General features: G+C 37.4%; 1 protein-coding gene across 1 annotated transcript in view; it reads right to left on the reverse strand.

Annotated features, from left to right (window-relative positions):
- MARCH5 (membrane associated ring-CH-type finger 5) overlaps positions 1 to 26,295 on the reverse strand; it is a 43,815-nt gene that overhangs the window by 4,868 nt on the left and 12,652 nt on the right. The window contains exons 2-3 of the mRNA XM_023754917.1: positions 24,824 to 25,026; positions 7,219 to 7,349 (exon numbers count right to left, since the gene is read on the reverse strand). Coding sequence (XP_023610685.1) covers positions 7,219 to 7,349; positions 24,824 to 25,026 — 334 coding nt within the window. The remainder of the gene's footprint in view (positions 1 to 7,218; positions 7,350 to 24,823; positions 25,027 to 26,295) is intronic.

Genomic DNA, 26,295 nt, shown 5'->3' on the forward strand with positions numbered 1-26,295 from the left:
GGCAGGGGGGGGGGGAGTCAATGGGGGAGAAAAAAGACATATGTACTATTTGTAATACCTTAAATAATAAAATTAAAAACAAAACACAAAGCAGAGTGAATATTCAGGTATGTTTATTCTTCATGGATAGCAGTTAAAACCTTACAACCAATTGTCTAAAAATGAGGAAACAAAAAAGGAAACAGGGCAGTGAGCAAAGCCCCACCGTCCCACCTGTTACAGCTAAAGCAGAGAGATGCTTTGTGCTCAAGCTAAGGCTCACCATGCAGGCGCACTTGCATGCATGCATTCATTCATTCAACTGAACTCTGATTATGTGCCAGAGACAGGCCTTGGTACTGGGGGTTAAGTGGTGAGCTAAACGGATGTCTTCTGGAGATGAGAGACAACCAAATCAAACAAGGGGGCAAATATAAATGCCGTAAAGAAAACAGAATAGTGTTAACACCTGTAGTACACTACCTACTACTGTCAGACTCAAGGGCAATAAATGAAAAGATGAATTAAGCAATGAGGCTCATTTAACTTTGGTCAATAGAAAACCAGCAAACTTCGTGTATGATCATGTACATTCTGGTTTTATGCTGGAAGATTTAAAAACATTGTTTTTTTTGAAACAGACTTAGAGATAATAGTACAGTCTGATGGCTGCCAGAGGGGAGGAGGGAGAAGGACTGGGTGAAAAAGGTGAAGGAATTAAGAAGTATAAATTGGGCCTGGCAGGCGTGGCTCAGTGGTTGAGCTTTGACCTATGAACTGGGAGATCACTGTTGGGTTGCAGCCTTGATCCACAGTGGGGGATGTGCAGGGGATGGGGGTGGAGCGGCTGATTCTCTCTCATCATTGATGTTTCTATTTCTCTCCCTCTCCTTTCCTCTCTCTGAAATCAATACAAATATGTTAAGAAAAAAAGTACAAATTGGTAGTAACAAAATAGTCCTGGGGATGTAAAGTACAGCATAGGGAATATAGTCAGTAATATTGCAATAACGATGTATGGTGCCAGGTGGGTACTGAAAATGTCAGGGTGGGTGGGAACACCACTCTTTAAACTTTAGAATCTAAAGTATATGATCATCCAGCCACTATGCTGTACACTTGAAACTTACAAAAATAACATTGAATGTAAATTATAATTGAGAAATAAAATTTTAAAAAATATAAGCAGATTATTATTATTTTAAATCCTTACTCAAGGATATGTTTTTACTGATTTAGAGAGAGAAAGAAGGAATAAGGGGAGGGAGGGAGAAAAGGGGGGAGAGATGGAGAGGAGGGAGAGAGAGAGAGAAACATCAATGTGAGAAACATCGATCAGTTGCCTCCCATATACACCCTGACCAGGGATGGAACCTGCAACTTGGGTAATGTGCCCTGACCAGCAATCAAACCCATGACCCTTCAGTGCACAGGACAACACTCTAACCAACTGGGCCACACCAGCAAGGGCAAAAACAGTTAAGACTTCTATTTTGGAGTGAGATTCAGGAATTATAGAATGCCTTCTCTAAGAGTTTGTTATCCACATCTCTATATATAAAAGCCTAAGCAACTGAACAATTAAACAACTGGTTGACCGGTCACTATGATGTGACTATCAGGGGGCAGACGCTCAATGCAGGAGCTGCCTCCTGGTGGTCAGTGCACTCCCACAGCTGGAGTGCCGCTCAGCTGACTGATGGGTGCCAGATGCTGGGCTCAGGGCTGACGAGCACCGGTGGTGCTGCGGCTGCGTGAGCCTCTCCCTATCGGGACTGACCGGGCGTGAGCCCACAGCAGGCGCAGTGGGGCCAGAATGAGTGGGAGCAGCAGGCAGGAGTGGCAGTTGTACTGCCATTTTCGGCCGATCCCCACAGGCCACACTGAGGGACCCCACCGGTGCATGAATCCGTGCACCGGGCCTCTAGTATAAAATAAAGGCCTAAGGGGTTGGAGGTTTAGAGAAAAATTTTGTTTTTCTTTTCATTTTTCTGCTAAAGAGCTACAACTTAGATCTTCGTATACAGTTAGGTCTACAGTTCACCAATGCTGAAAGGCTAAGAGTTTTAATTAAAGCCTGATCTTTTAAAGCACTGCCTATTAGAACCCTACTTTCAAATGAAAGGGTGGAACAGTGATGAATAGGTTTTCTTAGTTAGAATTGAGGATAATTAAGTGTAGTGTAATTAAAATGGACAATGCTTATGGGGGATGTCTTTATACTAAATGCAAAAGTGGAACTAGGTTGGATATTAAGGTTCCATTGTTCCAGAATAAAATGCTCTAACTGCCTTTGCAACCAGATTTCACTTAAGGAACCCAAGATTAGGAACAGAAGTCTGTTTTTTTTGTGTGTGTATTTTTTTTTAACTTTTTTTTTTTTTTTTTTTTTAATTTCAGAGAGGAAGGGAGAGGGAGAGAAAGATAGAAACATCAATGATGAGAGAGAACTATTGACTGGCTGCTTCCTGCACACCCCCTATTGGGGACTGAGCCCGAAACCTGGGCAGCATGTGCCCAGGACTGGAATTGAATCCAGAACCCTTCAGTCCGCATGCCGACACTCTATCCACTGAGCCAAACCGGCTAGGGCAGGGACAGGAGTCTTAATGCTTTCTCTTGCTGTGTGTTCTGTACATGTAAACTCTTTGAACCTGTAAACAAGGAATAATTGATAGTATCTATGACACAAGATTCTTGCAAGGATTAAATGCATCAGTGCTTGAAAGGTCTTCAGCCCAGTGCTAGGGAAAAATGAACTACTGTCTTTTCAATAAAAATATAAGTGAAGTTCCTATTTAAGTTCCTCACAATTAACAGAGATTGAACCTATGACTTGTTCATGAAAAAATAAATGGGACTATCTCTAAAATGGACATAGAGAAGGGCAAAAGTCATATGAAAAAATGCTCAAAGTCACCACTAATCATCAGAGATGCAAATCAAAATGACAATGAGGTACCACCTCACACCTGTTAGAATGGCTATCATCAACAAATCAACTAACGACAAGTGTTCGTGAGGATGTGGAGAAAAGGGAACCCTAGTGCACTGCTGGTGGGAATGCAGACTAGTGCAGCCTCTATGGAAAACAGTTTGCAGTTTCCTCAAAAAATTAAAAATGGAACTACCATTTGACCCAGTGAACCTCCTTCTAGGAATATATCCCAAGAAACTAGCAACACCCATCTGAAAGAATATATGCACTCCTATGTTCATAGCAGCGCAATTTACAATAGCTAAGATTTGAAAACGGCCTAAGTGCCCATCAGCAGATGAGTGGATTAAAAAGCTGTGGTACATCTACACAACAGAATACTACACAGCTGTAAAAAAGAAAGAACCCTTACCATTTGCAACAGCACGAATGGATCTAGAGAGCATTATGCTAAGCAAAATAAGCCAGTCAGAGAAAGATTAAGTATCACATGATCTCACTCATATGTCGAATCTAATGAACAACATAAACTGATGAACAAAAATAGACCCAGAGACCTAGAAATGTTGAACAGACTGTCAAACCTCAGAGGGAAGAAGGCAGGGATGGTGGAAGGTGGGGGGGGGGGGGGGGGGGAAAAAAACAACCAATGAACTCATATGTGTATATGCATAACTCATAGTCACAGACAACAGGATGGTGAAGGCTTGGGGGTAGGGGGTTCAGAGGGCAAGGGGGGAAATAAAGGGACATATAATACTTTCAACAATAAAGAGAATAGTTGTGATTCCTTAATCTGATTTACTTCATAGTAATAAGAGAACAAAAGGAAAAGTAACAGCAAAGTGTTAAAGAGAAAACCCTAAATACTGCTGATGGCACATTCCCTAACAAGTAGGTAAAAGTCTTCCTAATGCTCTTCAGTAACACATAGTACTACCTACTGTCCACAGTAAATCTCTCTCATTTCTGAGCTTAAAAAAGAAAATGTTTTCATGTGAGATAGTACATGTAAAGTTTATTTCTAAATGATAACACCTAATATATGTGTATTATCATAATTTTAAGATTTTTTCTTTACTGTCACGATTAACCATCATGTTCATTTTAATCTCTATACTTATATCATTTCTTCTCTCTACCAATCCAAATTATTTCCTTCAAGAGTCAGCTCAAGACTTACCTTTTTCATAACTTCAAATGATTTTTTACTTTTACTGAATACAATACTGCTTATGTAGTTTCTACGCTCATCACAATTGTTTATGGAACCATTTAACTGTTCTCCAGTTGTTCATTTTGTCCATCTTGTCTTAGACTATGTTCCTTGAGGCTGGGGATCAAGGCTTTCAATTTGTTTTATATTTTACGTAGATTCAGTGTTAACTTTTTGACTGAATCATACCAATATTGTTCAAAATGTCATGATACAACTAGTAGCCCTTTTTGGAGGATACAAACTATATTCCTTAATTGACTCCTGTTGTTGAAGTGTCGCATTAATTATCAAAAATCTTTTAAGATTGAGTTAAAGTCTTTTTCTCAAAAAGAGCCATCCCATTTCTTATAGTCATTTAGGTCTTAAGAGAAATCAGTCTCAGAGGGCCTAGTTTTCTCATCTGTAACAAATATACAGCTGTAATGTATTTGTACATCAAATAATGTAAAATCTGCTCTAAGTTTTCTCAGTCCTAGAACTGTCCTGAACTTCCTTGATCTAATGATGTAATGATAATCATTATTAGAAACGATCTATTGGTTAGAAAATAAGTAATCCTGTTACACCTGATAGAACTGATCATATAAAAAATCAATATTCATGAAAATGTTAAAGTGTTAGTCTTTGTTATATGCTACATAGGAATACATGTGTGTAAGATAGTCTCTACTTTCAAGCAAATTACCTTCTAACAGGAAAAGTAAGGCCTGAATATAGGAAATGTTAATAACTTAGGTAATCTATATAAGAAATATATAAATTTTATGTAGGTCAGCACAAAATTACCTGCCATTTGAGGAATAAAAAATGTCACCAATGCAGAGGAAGAAGAAACCACAGTGGGCAAGTTTTATGGAGAAAAAGTGGCTGAACTAAGCCTGAAAGGAGGGTTTAGAGTTGAATTAGCAGAGAGGGAATTGGAAGCACAGGTATGAGGCAGGGACATAAGCCAAAGGACAGAGACAACAACAACAACAACTAAACACATAAGGATGGGTTGGAGGAGACAACCCAACAGGCTCTCAAAGCAGCATGAAGTAAGACTATGGAGGACTCTGCATAACAAAGCAGGTTAAGAAAATGGGATCTTTTACAAATCAGTGGTTCTCAATCTTTATCCACCACACTCACCACAAATGACATCTTACTATCTGTGATTCATTTCAGTGACTATATCCAGATTTTTGGGTGTCATCAAGATTTTATGAAGAAGCCTTTTAATACTGTCTCACCATGGCTATTGATGGAGCAACTTCAGAAAGGCTGCTTACTATGGACCCTGACATACACAGATTATGTGCAATTTTTGGACTATTACATATATACAGTAAGTCCTCACTTTAATGGTGTCAACAGGATCTGTAACTTTTAAAAATATATATTTTTACTGATTTCAGAGAGGAAGGGAGAGGGAGAGACAGAAACATCAATGATGAGAGAATCATCTATCGGCTGCCTCCTGCACACCCCCTACTGGGGATCAAGCCCAAATCCAGGCATGTTCCCTTGACCAGAATCGAACCTGGGACCCTTCAGTCTGCAGGCCGACGCTCTATCCACTGAGCCAAACCAGCTAGGGCAGGTTCTGTGACTTTTAAAAAAAAAAATATTTTATTGATTTTTTACAGAGAGGAAAGGAGAGAGATAGAGAGTTGGAAACATCCATGAGAGAAAAACATGGATCAGCTGCCTCCTGCACACCCCCTACTGGGGATGTGCCCGCAACCAAGGTACATGCCCTTGACCAGAATCAAACCTGGGACTCTTCAGTCCACAGGCTGACGCTCTAGCCACTGAGCCAAACTGGTCAGGGCGGTTCTGTGACTTTTAACTGAAATGATGAATAATGAAACTAACTTTACCATACGATAATTGATATTAACAAGAGTTAAGTTCCTACAGTATTTTATCAACATAACAAAATGATGTTGAATGAAACACTACTTGAGGACTTGCTTTAACTCCCTTTTTCTTCCATGCACTAATTTATATGAAAGAAAAACAAATTATAGCATTTATAAACATAAGTGTGTTTATTGAGTTACTTATGAAATGCTTAACCAATCTAGGTGCTACTTTTAAGAAGCAGTACTTAAGGCAGAAGAGATGGTAAGCTTGAAGTAAGATGTTGAAGGTATTATTTTAGGAAGATTCATTTGAAAGGATAGGTTGATAGAAGAAAATGAAGTTAGAAAACTAATCAAGAGGCTCCTTTAGCCATCCAGGTTATGATGGGAGAATGACAAGAAATCATGAGGTAAAAACTGTGGAAAGGAAGCCACTGATGTAAGACATCAAAATGAAAACTGCTTGGACTTTGTCAGTGGACTGCATATAGGGAGGGCTATGTAGTAGAAAGTTAAAAGCTAAGAATGTAGGCTATAAATTGAGTAGGTGAAAAAATAACAAAAAGTATAAATAAATTATAATAGGGACTAAATTTAGGTTTTAAATTGAGAAAGACAAGTTTGATTTCATAATATTGACAGTGAGGTCATAAGAAGTCCTTTTTAAGGAGAAGGGTCATGCTGCTATTGTAGAAGTGGATATGAGGAAAGATTAGGGCAAAAGACATAGATCAGAACACAAAAAACCAGAGATGATAGCTGAAAATCTTTAAGGACGACATATAGAGAGAAGAGTCAAGGGCCTGGGACTAAACCTTAAAATGTAAGTCTCTAATCTTCATCAACAGTTACTGGAAGCAATAAATTTTCTAATCAATAAGACACTGGTTATAAATTGTGGCAATTCTGGGCACTAAACAGCTTTTTATATACTTTCTTATTTTTAGATCACAAGAAAGTTATTACTTGTTCAAAATAAAATTTAGAACTCCTTGCCCTGGCTGGTGTTGCTCACTGGGTGAGCACTGACCTATGAACCAGAAGGTCATGGTTCGATTCTCAGTCAGGGCACATGACCAGGTTTTGGGCTTGATCCCCAGTAGGGGGCATGCAGAAGGCAGCCAATCAATGATTCTCTCTCATTGATGTTTCTCTATCCCTCTCCCTTCCTCTTTGAAATTAAAAAAAAGAAAGAAAAAAGAGGTAATGTAATTGAATAAAGTAAAATAGTGAACCTGCATTACTGTCACTGCTCCGTAAGTCACAGCTGTCCAATAGATAGAGCCAACCATGATTCCCGCTGCAGCGAATGGACAGGCTTTTGAGATCAGTCTGTCTGCAAGGTCCAAGACGTACACAACTGGACCTATGATACAAAGAAAACAAGCAAAGTTTCAACACAGGACAGATTTTTTAAAATTACTTTTTCAGTGTTTCCCATATATCTGATGGTTGTTCTGATGCTTTAGAAATAACTTTAATAAATGTGATGGAAATCCAGATTTGAATAGATTTAGAATTTCTCAGTCTTTTGCATGAATAGCTAAATGTTACTTCCTGAATTTAAATATAGCTCCTTTAAACTTTTTCTTTAGCAGCAACCCGATTAAAGCCTCATAGTTGCTGCTTATAAAAGAAGTAGTTCTCTCACTTCTCTTAATAATTACATTGGCTACTACAGAATGAAATAGCTGTTTCAGCTTGCCCTTCCCAAACAGTTCTTGGCCACAACTAGATTCTCTAGTATTTGCTAAGAGTATCACTTCTTTGACTTCAATCATTACTTTCTTGATACAGCCAGTGAAAGTAACTAAGGCATAGTTACACAAAGTCAATCTATCTTACTTTGATTTTCAATATGCTATCATTAGTTGAGTATTATTCTCTAATAACTTCTTTAATTATCATAACACCAGTTTTTATGGCATTTCAACAGCTGTGTGTGCCAATTGTGCTTCTATTATTATGTGCTTAACTGTGAAATTTGACTACTACCTCCCTCTGGAATTTATTTGGGATAGCTACATTTGGAGGTATTCTAATTAACAACCATTTAGCACAATAACAAAATTTGGCTCCAGAATTTTCCAGAGCAGTGGAAGGGTTTTAGTCCTGAATTGGAGCAAGGCCTAAATTTAGAACTGAATATCTAAGTTTAATCACAGGATTATGAAACCTTGATTTAGTAATCAGAAGTTACTGAATACCATCTACATACAACCTATTACTTGAGTCATTTTCTTAGAAATGTACAAGTGTTATTACCTACCTTCCGGGAACTTACAATCTATAGGAGGATACTATACACAAAAATAATTTATTTGCACTGTACAAAGAAATTAACATAGCAAAATGATAAAATAATGACCGCATAAGAACAAGCATTCATCTTTGGAGCCTCTGATCAATACTTCCCCCTGATCACTGGAGCCAATAATATCACTAAATCACAAAGAGAGACCACACTGTAAAGTAGAAGGAACATTTGGAGAGACGCCAAAGGATCTATTGATTTAAATTTAGCATATTTATTTTACTATTGTCAAATTCTAACTTACCTAACATTTAAAATTATAAGATTATCTTTTGGGACCAAATAGATAAAGTAAGCCTAGTTTAGTGCATTCAGTGCATAGGAATTCTACGTCCTCTAATGATAGCTATCATTTCTTGAGTGTCTACATGATACCAAATGTTGTGCCACAGGCATTACATGCATGATTATTTAATCTCATAAAGTAAGGTTTAATCCTTAAAATATGCAAATTTGCTGGGTTAAGTTTAAAACTCCCTCAGAAGGCACAACAGAAGTCATTTTAGCTCTGGCCAGTGTGGGTCAGTTGGTTGGGCATCATCCCGTGTACTAAAAGGTTGCTGGTTTGATTCCCAGACAGGGGAGATGCCCAGGTTTCGTGCTTGATTCCCATGCAGGCGGCAGCTGATAGATGTTCGGCTCTCACATCGATGTTTCTCTCTCTCTCTCTCAAAATCAATAAAAAAATACTTTTAAAAGTTATTTTAGTGAGTCACCAAAGATCCTCAAATGCTGGTATTAAAAATTAAAGACAATACTTCGACTTTCCTATTCTCTACAGTACCACTACAAACCAAACGATCACTCAAATTTCTACTACACCCTACCAATTGCGTCTCCTGTACCTGCCTACCAGGTGCAAGTCCTTCCTGGATGCAACCTACAGCACCCGGTGCCGTGTTAACTGCCTCAGCGGAGCGCCCGTGTCACTACAGCCGCATCTCGGATCAGCCCTGGCCCGGCAAGAGGCATCTGGCACTAGGCAGCAGCCAACACGCACGCCTGCCACACCTGCTCTGCAAGGAGCCTGCCTGCCCCCGAACACACGTGCAGACCACGGCGGCTCCCTCGGAGTCAGTGAGCAGGCAGCCGGCAGCTGTAGACGCCTAATGACCTCTCTCCATATACCTTCCACCTAGTACATGCCTGTGAGGTGGACAGATGGGTGTTTGTACGTGGAGAAGGCTGTGAAGCGGAACAGGCATGGACTGCTCTCATCCACTGTGCTCAGGAAGTCACAGCGTTGCCCAGGTCCTTGAAAACGCCACTTATAAGGAAATCAATGGAAACTACTTTTTTGTAAGTTTTGTAAGGTGCATAAAACCCTTAAAAAAAAAAAAAAAGAAAACTAAAGCCACATGAGAACAACATCAGACGCTACAGCACATGTACTCATCTACCAGATCCCATCCCCTCTCCAACTCAAAACCACAGCTCCATCAATTCTCTCCTTTCCCACATCATTTCCCCCTACTATTTGTTGGATGATTTCCAAACAAACATGTCATTATTTCTTCTATCTTAAAGAAACTCTTCACTTGATCCTCCCCGTCCCCTCCACTTCTCCATGTACAACAAAATTCTCCAAAAGACTTACTTTGTTTTCACTCATTCAATTCTTTCTTGAACCCACTTACCAAAATTGCTCATCAAGGTCACTAATAACCTGTGCACAGCTAAATCCAATCTCAGCTTTCCTCTTATTTAGCCTATCAGCAACAGCTGACAGATAGTCCCCTCTTCTTCTTCCTTCTACTAGTATATGGTTCTTCACTGCGTCCAGGGTATCACCATCTCTTGGTTTTCTTTCCATCTTACCAGTCACTAACTTTTTAGTCTCCTTTACTGATTCTTCTTCTTCTTCTTGATCTCAGTGAGGCCCGCCCACCCTGCCAACATACACCTCACTATACTACCTATTTGATTACTCTGCTCTAGTTTTCTTTTCCCAAAGCCCTTATCACTAACATACTCTAATGTACTTATTAACTGTTTCCACATATTACAACAGGGGCTGGAAACTATGGCCCAGCTGGCTGCCTGTTTTTGTAAATAAAGTTTTATTGGAGCATGGTTATATATTTTTTAACAGAAAAAAGTTCAGTGACTCCTGAATTAGAACAAAAGCTCAAAAAAGAAAATTTTTAGATCTTCCTTTTTCATTATTCTGTCCAGAGCCCGTTACAAAACTATTTCCTACCAGTCAGAATCAGAATTTATATGGAAAGAGGTTTTTACATGCTTCCAATGTAACTTCTTTCCTTCCTCTTTTTTAACAGTATACTTGGAATTATCTACTGATGTAGTAAAGCAATTTAATTCCTAAAAAACAATCAACCATTTGGACAAAAACATAATTCTAAAAAGTAATCCATCACTACCACTTTTATCTATCATGAACACAGACAATTTAGAGATGTTTGAATATCTTTCCTTTAACGATTTCAGGTTTTAACAAAATGAGCTCAATTTTCTTGCTGAATCATTAGGCGTGAATTCTTTTTGCACATGCAAAAGCAAACAAAATCTTCACCCTTCATTTTGGAAAATTTCTACTCACCCTTTGGTTCATAAGCAAAAGATATGCTGGATTAAATGAAGACACTGGCTGAATTTTATGGCCCTTAGTTTTTCTGACAAAATTCTGTCTAGGCTTTGTCTTAAGTTTATTTTGTCTAAACTTCTCAAGGCTCTTCCAGATAGAGTAGTCCAAGATTAGTTCAATAATTAAAAGAAAGATTAAATGTCTAATGGTAAATATGCCATTAGAATAATAAGCTGCCACCCAGAGGAGGTATTTCTGAGAACTTAAGATTATCTAAGCAAGATATTTGGTGAATAACAACAATCACTGAAGTCCTCTGGATGACAGTCCCTAAAATCATACCCTGCCTATTAGGAAGCTTATCATGTGCTACTACCCCATGACTTGGGGTCACAAAAGGAAAATAATAATAGCAACTAGATTCTTATTGTCATATTACAACACAAAGAGTTATTGCAAGTAAGGAAAGGCGTGACTCCAGCCCTTAAAAACCTTAATTCTAATGGGGAGGAAAAAATATGAATACATATACTTTATAAATTAAATATGTGAGGGCATAAAAAGGTTTCAATATTTTAAAAAGGCACAATGAATTTTTAATGCCTTAGTGGGCTTCGCTACTTATGTTTTCAATAGTATTGTAGTTACACATGGATGACAATTAAAAGGAAATCCATTGTGAATTCTTTCTTACAATAAAAATGCTTTTGGCCTGGCTGGGTGGTTCAGTTGGTTGGAGTGTTGTCCCATGCACCAACAGGTTGTAGGTTTGATTCTGGGTCGGGGTGCGTATGGGGAGGCAACCGATTGTTTCTCTCTCCCTTTCTCTCTAAAATCAATTAAACAACATATCCTCAGGTGAGGATTAAAAAGAAAACTTTTGTAAAGAAAATAACTACACTAATATTTTGGGTAAATTCAAATTTTCACATTTCAGATATGAATGACATCAAATAGTGAGCTGTGAACTACTGGGGAAACTCCTAAGTCCATGTCTACTGAAAAAGTAGTAGTGCAGCGGTTCTCAACCTGTGGGTCGCAACCCCTCTGGCGGTCAAACGACCCTTTCACAGGGGTTGCCTAAGACCATCCTGCATATCAGATATTTACATTACAATTCATAACAGTAGCAACATTACAGTTATGAAGTAGCAACGAAAATAATTTTATGGTTGGGTCACAACATGAGGAACTGTATTTAAAGGGCCAGAAGGTTGAGAACCACTGTAGTAGTGAGTTTTATTGGACAGACACTATGAACACAGATTTGCTACAGCTGCGATTTAAATTCAAGTCTATGTGTATGAATGGTATTAAAGGCATATCTTGGAAGATACAAAATTAATGAACTAAGAGCAGGCAATACTTAGCATTCAAGATCTGCTGGCACTACTTACAATAATACCCAGAATTCCTAGGACCTTTTTCAAGGATGGATACCCTGACCAATTCCTGAAAAATAATTTCTATGTTATGAGTGCTATAGTTTCTAACACAGAACATAATTTAATGAGCATTTTTAGGTAATTCATAAGGTAATTAAGAAGATTATAGCTCCCATGAACTCCAAGATTTCTATTAAGTGGCCAATGATTTAAAGAGAATCAACAAGCAAAAAGCTACTCAAGTTTTCAGGTTTTTATTGTGTTGTTTTTTCCTTTGCATTGAAAAAACAATTTTGCCCTGACCCAACTTAAATGCCAACTTGCTAAGTCAAAACATCAGCCCTACTTTCTGATTCAGAACCATTCAGAACTGCAAGTTTGGGAGGCCAAGAGTCCAACAATATAGGTTTAAACTTCTCTTCTTGCTCCAAGTCTTCTTTTTGTTGCACTCTGTTTCTGGAATGTCCTGTCTCTATTTTGATTGAGTCTGTATGCAAACCCAACTACCCAGTGAAAACTAACCTAACCTGATAGAGGTTGATTGACTTAATTGCTCTACCCACCCTGTTCATGTCCCAAGAGGCTTCCTTTACACACTATTCCACAAAATGCACTTACCCCTTTGCTTGGGCATAATGTTAGTACTTTATGTTCTTGTTCAATGTTTGTTCAGTTGTCTCAATATCCTTTATGTCTGTCCATGTCAGCATCATCTTAGACTGAAAACTCCCAGGGGGCAGGGGCCATGTCTGTTTAACTCGTTTTGTACAGTGCCTAGGATAGAACCATGTACAGATAGGTGCTTAAAAATTGCTTTTTGATGATGATTGGCATCACTCTCAGGACTCTCTAGGCCACAGCTATCTCAGCACATGGTACTTGGCAGTACATCAGGGCACTTTGGCCTGTTCTATAGAGCACCAGAATATAATGGCATAGGAACTAGCTGTAGCACTGCGGCAACTATTTGACTCAATCCATTGTTGAAAAAGAATTTTTTAAAAAAGGTATTAATTATATGGTCCCAAATCAACAAATGTGGATTTCATTGAGGACATGAAATAATATCACAGCAACCAACTCAATTAAAAGTATGTGGGAATCCTCATGGGACAGTAAAGAGTTTTAACTCTTTCCCTAGCATTCAACACTGTTTTTAAACTTGACTTTGGAGGTGAGGTCTAAGAAGCCTCAGACAAGCTTATGTAAGTTTCATCTTTGACTGCTCTACTTGTAGGTTGAGAGTTGACCATTTTTATGTAAGAACAAACACCCTGCTAAGTTACATTGCTTGATAACAAGTTAGTCATCAGACTGTAAACAGGAAGAAAGGATATGTTGTTCTTGGACAATTTTTTAGAAAACTAATCTAATAATTGATCAAAAATCTCCCAAAACAAAAACCAAACAAGCTTGAATAATAAAAGATCCAGAGTCCAAGCAAATGAGTACTATTCCTCCATGTGTATATACATAGCTTATCACCATGAATAGTAACTAAAGATCATCATAGCAGTTCTTTTATAATTACAGTTTGTGCCAAGGGAAAACTTAAATTTATCCTTAGAGTAGAATAGCCCATAGCATATTTGTGGGTTTTAAGGTCAACTACTAAGTACTTATTAAGCACCTATTGTACACATAATATTTTACTGTGTATTAAAATAAAGGCCTCTGCCTCCAAGGAGCCTATAATCTAGTTAGGGACAAACAATAAATTCACATTAAACAACTGAAAAATTTTAAGGCAAAGTTAATAATGTATGATAGTATGGTACAAACTATACAGATACATGGTAATGAAATATTAAGATTAAAGAGTTTTTAAATTGCCATATGTATTTACTAATGAACAGAAGTGAATCTTAACCCTTTGCACTCCGAACCATTCTGGACATTGGCTACCAGCTACTCGACGCTACTTTGTGGCGGAAACGTGCATTTACAGACCCTCGTATTATTTAGTATAATTTTGGAACCAAGTAACGTATTATAATGATATTGGACTTATATGAATTGGGTGACATCGAGGAATGTATATTTGCAAAAAAAACAATATTTTATTGTTTATAATTTTGTACAGTATGATAAGTTTTGTAACACTCCCCAATATGCACTGCAGGCTGATTAGCGCATGTTTGACAGTAATAAGTGGTTTGATGCCTGCCACCAGGTGTTTTCCTGTTAGAACACACAATGCAGTCCCGTTTTCTTTGTCCCACATTGGGAATATGTAGTTTATTGTTTAATCCGACACAAAACCCGCTGACATTTCTTGTATATATCTTAGTAATTTAACGATATTTTGATTTAATTTCTTGTGCCATTTCAAGATAAAACTTCAGGGAAACATGCATGTCTCAAAAAGTTGCGTTGAAATAACTCAATTCCCCGTAATCACTAATAAACTGCAATGTCCCCTGAGAGGGGACATCCGAGTGATATGCTAGAATTCCGATGTCCCCTGAGAGGGGACAGCGGAGTGCAAAGGGTTAACCTAGACTTGAAGTTGATAATCTGGGGAGGGAGAATGCTAAAAGACCTTTAACTAGCTAAACGACTTTATTCAAAAGGCTTATATATTTTTTAAAAGTTGGTATACCAGTAAGGTGGGGGTTATTTGATAGAAACCTTGACCAGATCTTTGAAGAACAAGACACAATATAAAAGAGCTAGTTAGAGAAAACTAATCTTATAACAGATTTAAAGTCAGAATAAACTAGAATAGAATCCACAAGATTTCGTATCCAAAGCGGAATGAATACAAAGAAAGCAAAAGTATCAAATTTAGAGAAGCTTAATATAGGAGTTAAGTTAGGAAAGGATCAAGAAACATTAAAACTTATTAGAAGAAAGACAAGTTTCGTCTGCTTTTTGTAGAAAACCATACCTAAGATATTCAATTCTTTGAACTTCAAAATAAAAAGCTGAAAAAGTTCAAAGTGTAATGAAAGAAACACCAAAAAAAGAGATAACAATATTAGTTACTACATAAAAAATTAAACATTTTCTTTAAACATACCTACAGTTTTCAAGTTTTCCATTATGACAATTACTTTTATTAGTAAGGAAAACTACTTTTTAGAGAATAACCAAGGGTATCATAAAGTTCAGCTTAACCATAACCTCAAGGAAAGTCAACCTGACATTACAGTTTCATTTTCATTACAGGAGCTCCTATTAGACTCCTTAGAAGGCAACATAACAAGGTGGGTAAGGATTATGTAGGGTCTGCTGTGTGAATCTGGACAAACTGATATTTCCAGACCTCAATTTCTGCATCTGTTCAATGAAGATATCTACCTGTTTTTGCGAAAATTAACATAAAGTAAAAGAAGCTCTTAATAGAGTACTTAGTGTTATGCAGTAACAATCAAGATTTCCTGGCTCCATGAATTTTCCTCCTCTTCCTTGTCCCAGACCTTTAAGCAAAAAGGATCTATCCTTTATTTCCTACATGAGAATTTCCCGAAAGTTTTATTTTTATACCAGAGCCATATACCAGTTTTTACTCAAACATACATCTTAGATCAGAGTTCTATCATGCTTATTAACTTAGTTTACTGTTTTTGAAAGAGTAGCTGATGTGCATTTTTCTGATTAGTGATGTCGAGCATCTTTTCATACACTGGTTGGCAATCTGTATGACTTCTTTGGAAAAAATGTCTAGTCAAGTCCTTTGTCCATTTTTTAATGATTGTGTGTGTGTTTGCTATTGAGTTATGAGTTGCTTAGATGGTTTGCAAATATCTTTACCTATTTCATAGGGTGCTTTTTCATTTTGCTGATTGTTTATTTTGCTGTGCAGAAGCTTTTCAGTTTGACGTAGTCCCACTTATTTATTTTTGCTTTTGGTACTTGTACTTTTGGTGTATATCCAACACTCATTACGAAGACCAATGTCAAAAGCTTCTCTCTTTTTTTCTAGAAGTTTTACAGTTTCATGTCTTAAATTTAAGTCATTAATCCATTCTTAATTTTTATGAGTGGTATAAAGATAGAGGTCCAATTTCATTCTTTTGTATGTGAATAGCCAGTTTGCCCAACACCATTTATTGAAGAAACTTTCTTTCCTCATCAAGTATTCTTGGCTCCCTTTTCAAATATTAGTTGAACACATATGCAGAGGTTTATTTCTTGGCTCTCGATACTGCTCCACTGGCCTTTGTATCTGTTTTTATACCAGTACCACATTGTTTTGATTACTAGAGATTTGTAATATCCTATATAATAAAGAGGTAATATGAAAATTAACCCTCACGCCCTCACAAGATGGCTGCCTACGACCAGGCCGGCAGAGGGGGTTAGTGAGGGATGACCAAACGACTGAACAAGCAGGCTGCGTGGGGTGACTAGGCTGGCAGGGGGGGCGCAGTTGGGGGAGACCAGGTCGGCATGCAGAGGCAGTGAGGGGCAACCAGGCCGGCCAGGCAGGTGAGCTATTAGGAACCAGCGGTCCAGGATTGTGAGAGGAATGTCCGACTGCCGGTTTAGGCCCAATAAACCAGCAGTTGGACCTCCCCCAAGGGGTCCCAGATTGGAAAGGATGCAGACTGGGCTGAAGGGAACGCCCCCCCCCCCCCACAAATTTTGTGCACCGGGCCTCTAGTAGTTTTATAGTTTGAAATCAGAAAGTGTCATGCCTCCAGCTTTGTTCTTTTTTCTCTAGATTGGTTGGGCTAATAGAGTTCTTTTGTGGTTTCATATAAATTTTAGGATTATTTTTACTACTTCTGTGAAAAATGCCATTGGAATTTCAGTAGGGGTTATATTGAATCTATATATGACTTTGGGTAGAATGAACATTTTAACATTAATTTTTCCTAATCCATGAATATGGGGTATCTGTCCATTTGTGTCTTCTTCATTTCTTGTACCAATGTCTTGTAACTTTGTTTTATTCCTAAGCATTTTATTTCTTTTGATATTATGTGAACTGGCTTTATTTATTTTTCAGATAACGTATTGTTAGTATATAGAAATACAACTGATTTTTGTATGTTGACTTTGTATCTTGCAACTTTACTAAATTAGCTTATTGGTTCTAACAAGTTTTTTTTTTTTAACGTGAAAGACACCTTTTTTTTAAAAAATGTTTTTACTGATTTTTAGAGAGAGAAAGGGAGAGAGGTATGGAAACATCAATGATGAGAATCATTGACTGGCTGCCTCCTGCAGGTCCCCTACTGGGAATCGAGCCCACAACCCGGGCATGTGCCCTGACCAGGAATCGAACTGATGACCCCTTGGTTCATAGGTTGTCGCTCAACCACTGAGCCACCACAGCCAAGCTAACAAGTTTTTTTTTTGGGGGGGTGGGGGTGGGGGGTGGGGGGATAGTCTTTAGGATTTTCTACATATAAGATCATATTATTTGCAAACAAAGACAGTTTTACTTCATTCTCTCTGATTTGGATGCTTTTTATATCTTTTTCTTGCCTAGTTGATCTGGCTAGGATTTCCAGTACTATGTTGAATAGGAGTGTGAAAATGGATGCCCCTTGTCTTATTGATCTTGGCGGAGAAGCTTTTGATCTTTCAATGTTGTGTATGATGTTTAACCATGGATTTATCGTATGTGGCCATTATTATGTTGAAGTGTTCCTTTTATTCCCAACTTGTTGCTTTTTCTGCATCTATTAGATAATGATATAATTTTCATCTTTCATTCTGTTAATGTGGTGTATCACATTCATTCATTTGTAGTAAACCATTTTTCTTAAAAAATATATTTTTATTGATTTCAGAGAGGAAGGGAGAGGGAGAAAGAGATAGAAACATCAATGATGAGAGAGAATCATTGATCCACTGCCTCCTGCATGCCCCCCACTGGGGATCGAGCCCGCAACCCAGGCATATGCCCTTGACCGGAATCGAACCTGCAACCCTTCAGTCCACAGGCTGATGCTCTATCCACTGAGCCAAGCCGGCTAGGGCTGTAGTAAACTATTTTTGCATTCCAGGTATAAATTCCACCTCACCATGATGTATGATCCTTTTAATGTGCTGTTGAATTTGGTTTACTAGTATTTTGTTGAGAATTCCCATCTATATTCATCAGGGATATTAGCTTGTAGTTTTCTTGTAGTGTCCTTATCTGGTTTTGGTATCAGGGTAATGCTGGACTTATAAAATAAGTTTGGCAGTATTTTCTCCTCTTCAATTTTTAAAGAGTTTGAGAAGAACTGGCATTTATTCTTCCTTAAAAGTTTGGTAGAATTCACCAGTGAAACCATCTGGTCCTGGGCTTTTCATTGTTGGAGGTTTATGACCTCCTTGTTATTGTTTTGTTCACATTTTCGATTTCTTCATGATTTAGTCTTGACAGGTTGTATGTTTCTAGGAATTTATGCTTTACCTCCAGGTTATTCAATTTGTTGGCAAATAATTGTTAAAAAAAAGTCTCTTATGATCCTTTGTATTTCTGAGGTGTTAATTATAATGTCTCTTCTTTGTATGACAAGTGTACATTATATGTTTCATGTTGTGATGTAATAAGTACACAGGACCATCTATGAAATATTCTGCAAAAAACACACAACCAACTCAAAATCTCATCAATGAGACCGAACCAATCTCTGGGTATTTCCCTGTCCACTGTTCGTTCTTTTAACTCTACCCTAAAGTTTGCAGATTGTGTGTGTGTGTGTGTGTGTGTGTGTGTAGGGAGGGAGTGAGGGAGGAAGACAGGGAAGGAGGGGAGGGAGAGAGAAAAGAGAAACACCCTAGAATAAAACACCAGAGATTTGTAACAAGAAAAGTACTTGGCATCATGGCTGGAAGGCCTGGTAAAAAGACTTTTCATTGAATTTTGGTCCATGTGAATGCATTATCTGGAGGGAAAATACATAAAGTAAACTCAAACATTTAAAATAGTTAAAGGAAATACTGATTATGAGATATTGTAGTTGCTGCACACTTTGTTTCACATATTTGTTATTCCTTTCCATTTCCAGCAGGGCAAATATCAAGACAAAGAAAAGAGTATACCATCCATGTTATTCATTAATAGTATCTAAAAGATATTCAAATTAACATTATCCCTACTTCCTTTTATGGTACATAAAACTACTTCTTATTCATATGTGGCCTGGTAGCAGTCTCACTGAGTGACAGTAACAAGAAATTTAGCAATTTAAAATCCTGGCTCCTTCACTTACTTGCTAAAAGCCCATTAAATAAATTTGGCGACTCTGTTTTTCTTATCTGTAAAATAAGAAACAATATCTACTATGCTTTTGAGAAGCTTAAATAAAGCAATATAGGCAAAGTGACCAACATATAGTGTCTGGCAAATAGTAGTGGACTGTTAGAAAATAATAGCTATTGATATCACTATTATTATTATTTTTTAATTGGTTTTAGAGAGAGAGGAAGGGGAAGAGAGAGAGAGAGAGAGAGAGAGAGAGAGAGAGAGAGAGAGAGAGAGAGACTGACTCTGCACATGCTCCAACAGGGGATTGAATCTGCAACCTGGGTATGTGCCCTGATCAGGAATGGAATCCGGAAGCCTCTGGTCCACAGGATGACGCTCTAACCAATTAAGTCACACTAGGTGGAGCTCCCTGTTAATATTATTAATATTATTGTAAAATAAAATTGTAACTATTATTTCTGTTTGCTAAACTTTTAAAGAAAAGTTTCTCCTAAGAACCACTCCTCATTATCCCTAGTGAATATCTTTCCTTTCCAAGCTTTACACTCCACTTAACATTTTACAACCATTTAAAATATCTACATTAATAAAAGAGAAATATGTAAATTGGCCATCACTCTGCTATGCCCCAAAAAGCCAATCAGGATGAGTATGCAAATTAACCCAACAATGATGGTGGTTAATTTGCATACGCAGGCACGGAGCGAAGACTGAAGATGACTTAAGACTGAGGAGGCTTGGCTTCTCTGCTGCGGCCAGACCAAAGGCCTGGGTCCCAGGTGCCGGAGGAAAACTGGTGCCGGCAGTCAGGGGAAGGAAGGCCTATTGCGCGAATCTTTGTGCAACTGGCCTCTAGTATATATATATTTGTAGTGATTTCAGAGAGGAAAGGGAGAGGGAGAGGGGGGGAGAGAGAGAGAGAGAGAGAGAGATCGATCAACGATGAGAAGGAATCATTGATCTACTGCCTCCTGCAGGCCCCCACTGGAGACTGAGCCTACAACTCAGGTATGTGCCCTGACCGTGAATCAAACTGTGACCTCTTGGTTCTTAGGTCAATGCTCAACCATTGAGCCACGCCGGCTGGGCTTACAACCATTTTTTGAGGGTGATTGTTAGTTATTTTCAACTCTATACATAATTTTAAATTGATGCTTTGTTGAGAACAACAATAAAGAAATAACAAAACTGTAATAAAAATTTCACTTGAAAGTAACCTAAGAATTTACCACTAATGTATTAAGACATGAGAGAGGGAGTGCCTACACTTAAAGTCAATTTTACAGTTAAAATCGACTCAAAGACAAAAACTGTTAGTAGAAACAAAGAAGGACATTTTATATTGGTAAAAGGGACAACCCATCAAGATAGAACTAAAAAAAAAAAAAAAAAAAGATAAAACAATTAGGAAAATATATGCACCTAACAACAAAGCCCAAAATGGATGAAGCAAAAAATGGGAGGAATTGGAGAAATAAATAATTAACTAAAGTGGAAGACTTCATATCCCACTTTCAACAAAGGATTGGTAAAAGAGCCACAAGGAAATAGAGGACTTGAAAATACTATGAACCAACTAGATATTTATAAAACACTCCTTCCAACAATAGCAGAATACACCTTCTTCTCAAGCACACATGGAACATTCATCATGTTAGGCCAATAAAACAAGCCTTAATATATTTAAAAGGACAGAAGAAGTGTGTTCTTTGATCACAATGGAGTGAAATTAGAAATCAAACAGAATGACATTTGGGAAATTTATCAATAGGTTAAAAAAGAAATCTAAGCAGTCCTTAGAAATTTAGAGCTGTAAATGACTACATTAAAAAAGAAGAAAGATCAAGAAAATGAGAAGAAACCCTACTGACTGGGAGAAAATATTTACAAAAGATATACCAGATCAAACGCTGTTATACAAAATATACAAAGAACACGTAAAACTCAACAAGAAAATAACCTGATTTTTAAAAATTTCAAAAGATTTAAGAGACACCTCATTAAAGAAGACGGATATCACCAAATGTCTAAAATCCAAAACACTGACACCACCAAATGCTGACAAAGATATAAAGCAACAGGAACTCATTGCTGGTGGGAATGCAAAATATACAACTGCTTTAAAAGACATTTTGATAGTTTTTTGTTGTGTTTTTTTTTACAAAACTAGACATACTCATACCATATGATCCAGCAATCATGTTCCTTGTATTTATAAGTTGAAAACTTAAGTCCACACAAAAACCTGCACATGTGCCCTGGCAGGTTTGGTTTTGTGGTTGGAGCATTGGCCTGCAGACCAAAGGGTCTCGGGTTTGATTCCCAGCCCTGGTCAGGGAACATGTGGGGGCAACCAGTTGATGAGTCTCTCTCACATCTATATTTCTCTCTCTCCCCCTCCCTTCCTCTCTCTCTGAAAAAATCAATGAAAAATATATCCTCAGATGAGGACTGACAACAAAAAACACACAAAAACTTTGCACACAGATGTTTACTGCAGCTTTTTTCGTAACTGTAAAAATTTGGAAGTAACTAAGTTGTCCTTCAGTAGGTGAGTGGATAAATAAACTGTGGTACATCCAGATAATGGAATATTGTTCAGTGCTAAAAAGAAAAGAACTATCAAGACATGGAGAAACTTTAAATATTTATTACTAACTGAAAGAAGCCAATCTGAAAAGGCTATATACTATAAGATCCCAACTATATGACATTCTGAAAAAGGCAAAAAATATGAAGACAGTGAAAACACTATGTATTATACTTTAAAAGTATATAAATGCCATTACACATGTGTCCAAATCCACAGAATGTACAACACCAATAATGAATCTTAATATAAACAATGGACTAATAATGACGTGCCAATATAGGTTCATCAATTGCAACACATGTATCACTCTGGCAAAAAGGGTTGATAATGGAGGAGGCTATGAATGTGAGGAAGCAGAGAGTATCCTATATAATAAAACCGTAATATGCAAATCAACCAAATGACACAATGACTGGTCGCTATGACGCACACTGACCACTGGGGGCAGATGCTCAACACAAGAGCTGCCACCCCTGGTGGTCAGTGCACTCCCACAGGGGGAGCGCCGCTTAGCCAGAAGTCTCACAGCTGGTGAGTACAACGGCAGTGGCGGGAGCCTCTCCTGCCTCCGCTGCAGGCGGGTGGTAAGGAGTGAGGAGTCGCGGGCTGCGAGAGAATGCAGGCTGGGCTGAGAGACCCTCCCCCCCAGTGCATGAAATTTCATGCACCAGGTCTCTAGTATAGGATATCTCTGTACCTTCCTCTCAATTTGCTGTGAACCTGAAATTGCTCTAAAAAAAATAAAATCTATTAAAAAAATCAAACCAATAATCTAAACTCCCACCTTTAAAAAACTAGAAAAAGAAAAGCAAACTAACCCCAAACCAAGCAGGAGGAAGGAAACTATTAGAGTGGAAATAAATGAAATAGAAAATAAAAAAAGAGAAAATCAATAAAACCAAAGTTGAGTCTGAAAAGATCAATAAAATTGACAAAACTTTAGCTAGGTTGACCAAGAAAAAAAAGACAGAAGATTCAAATTACTAAAACCATGAACTAAAGAGGGAACATTAATACAGTACCAACCTTACAGAAATAAAAAGGATTATAAAGGAATACTATGAACCATTATATTCCAACAAGTCAGATAAGCTAAATAAAATGGACATATTCCTAGAAAGACACAAACTACCAAAACAGACTCAAGAAGATATAGAAAATCTGAATAGACCTATAAGTAAAAAGATTAAACTAGTAATAATAATAATAAAAAAACAACTCCTTATAAAGAATGACCAGGACCAGAGAGCTTCACTGTCATCAAACATTTAAAGAATTAACACCAATCCTTCACACGCTCTTCACAAAAAATGTGAGATCACTTCCCAACTTGTTCTATGAGGCCATTATTATTACCCCCATACCAAAACCAGTTAAAGACACCTAATTTAGTAGAACTATAGAGTAAGAAAAGACAGTTAAATATGAAACCTTAACTTTGACTTTAGTGAGCGAGATATCAATGTAGTTAAAGATTGCAGCAGTAATTGTTTTCCCCAATAAATTATTTAAAACACTGCTCTGATATTATAATAAAAATTTTTGGATTACTCTTTTGAGTTTACTTTCTCTAAATCAGTGGTATGCACGAAGACACATCTAAATGTCTGAGAAACACTACTTTCTCTACTATGCTACTTTCCTTTCATAGGAAGCTAGCCTTTCTTCTTATGCATTATTCTAGAGAAATAGACAATAATGGAAATTTTGTTTGCCCTTATTATTAAACTTCTCACATTATAAAAGCACTTCATTATTATTGCCCCATTAAAAAAAATGGGTCTGGCCATAACTGGTTTGGCTCAGTGGATAGAGCGTCGGCCTGCGGACTGATTCCAGTCAGGGGCATGTACCTTGGTTGCGGGCACATCCCTGGTGGGGGGTGTGCAGGAGGCAGCTGATCGATGTTTCTCTCTCATTGATGTTTCTAACTCTCTGTCCCTCTCCCTTCCTCTCTGTAAAATATCAATAAAAAATATTTTTTAAAAAATTAAAAATTAAAAAAAATGGGTCTGATTTCAATATGTATAGCACCTAGAAAAAGCAACATATCTAATAATTCCAATTTCTCCTTGAACTTACTCCCCCAAAAGTCATTATTTTCTTCTGAGTTTCTCAGAACCAAACTGTCTTCATATACCTCTTGATTACAGCCAAGGATATTAAAAATGTTTACAATTGGCATGGCATCAACATCAAACGAGGAAAAAGATACCAGTTCATAAACACATGGCTGGAATGGAACATGCTAACTAAATATCAGTGTTAGTTACTGCTTCCTTTCAACAGTCTGCTATACTTTTTTTCAATGCTAGAACAACTTTTGGTTGTTCCCTGCTCACCAATTTGCAGAAAAAGGAAAGCAGCTTTCATGCAAGATAACCACATAAATAGATTCCAAAGATGAGTTTAACATTGTCGTTTATTAAATCTTTAATTTCTCTACTTTTATTCCTTAATATTGAATTAAGAATAAGTATTAGAAAAAAACACTATTGTTTTCTTTTTCTACATCAATAGTCTCCAGAGAATGAGGCTCTTTAGTCAGCTTTTTATTATAGCTTTGTTATTTGATTTTATCCACAAGGTTAAGGTCCAAGTTCTTTATCCACTCAACCAAATGAAAACATTTAATGCACAAACTAATGAATGGATCTGGGGATATATTAAGGATAATGTAAACTGTTAACAAAACAAATAAATGCCTGACATTTAGAGTAAACAATAGAAAAAGAATAAGAAATTCACAAAAAAGCAGAGATGGCTCACTTTAAAATAAACCCGAGAGCACAGAATTATGTATAATAACATCATTTATATCTGCATTGCTTTTAAGGATCTTCTTACCCAACTTTGGAAAAACTATTAAGTATTCAGCATTGCACTGAGGACATGCCACTCTGGCGGTACTGTTTCCTCTTTGTTTTTCATCCACCCAGCGCTGTAGACAAGCCTGGTGCACCCATTTTGTAGATCCTCTGCACCTGCATGGTCTCACCCATTCAGCAGTTCTATCATCTTCATCAGTGGCAAAACACACCCAGCAACTTCTGTAAATTAAAAGAGAAAATAATGACATTATCTTTAAGACCCCAACTTTCTCTCCACTGCAGCCCTCACTTAATGGATGACCCTACTATGGTATTATAGAACCTCTATTCTACATTAAAAGACTGAGGAGACAAAATCATCAATACATTTCCAGTAAGAATAGCTTCTTTTTCTGGTTTTCCTTGTATTCATCTGCAGAATCATTGTTTTCTGAATTTTGTTTTTGTGTAATTCCCTCCATCTTTCTAGTAATTTATCTTCTGTCATGAACCAGTGGAAGCAAAGCCCCAGGCTGCTTTTGTGTTATAAGACTTAATAATTCTTTGATGAGTGGTAAGCAGAAGTATGTGAAATTCAGTTTTCCCCCCATTTCAACACTAACCTTTTAACCTCTTGAACTTGGAAAACTAAAGTATTGTACAAGTGATTTCACACATGGTCTCATTCAATTTTCAACTGAGGGAAAACCCCCGCCCATTTCTTTCTGGTAAAGCATAACTATAAGAAAAGAGAAAGATGGTTAAATTAAAAAACAAACAAAAACCACACACACACACAAAAAGCAAAAGGGAAGAAGAAATGAAGACATCAGGATAAATTGTTTTAGGATAATGACATGATAAATTTGGGCCTACATGATTCCATTATAGGTATGATTTGGTTTTCCTTTTGAGTTATATTTATTACACTTGAAGTTTAGAAGTCTCAAGTATGAGATGTTTTCTTTTTTAAAGGTTCAATCACATATGCCAATCAGAGAAGTCCATTTTTTAAATCCTCACCTGAGGATATGTTTATTGATTATAAGAGAGATAGGAAAGGAGGCGGGGGGAGAGAGATGGGGGGAGAGAGAGAAGGAAGAAACATCGCTTGCTTGCCTCTGGAATGAGTCCTGAAACCTAGGTATATGCCCTGACTTGAATCTAACCCAGGGGTGGGCAAACTTTTTGACTCGAGGGCCACAATGGGTTCTTAAACTGGACCGGAGGGCCAGAACAAAAGCATGGATGGAGTGTTTGTGTGAACTAATATAAATTCAAAGTAAACATCATTACATAAAAGGGTACGGTCTTTTTTTTTTTTTTTTTTAGTTTTATTCATTTCAAACGGGCCGTAGTTTACCCACGGCTGATCTAACATGTAACCTTTCAGTGTATGGGACGATGCTCCAACCAACTGAGCCACTGAGCCAGGGCTGAGATGCTTCTTATGTTAAGAAAAAATTCTAGGGAGATGGTTAAATTTATAACATTTTTCCATTTTGCTTT

Source organism: Myotis lucifugus, unplaced genomic scaffold, assembly GCF_000147115.1.
Source record: "Myotis lucifugus unplaced genomic scaffold, Myoluc2.0 scaffold_66, whole genome shotgun sequence".
Classification (NCBI taxonomy): Eukaryota; Metazoa; Chordata; class Mammalia; order Chiroptera; family Vespertilionidae; genus Myotis; species Myotis lucifugus.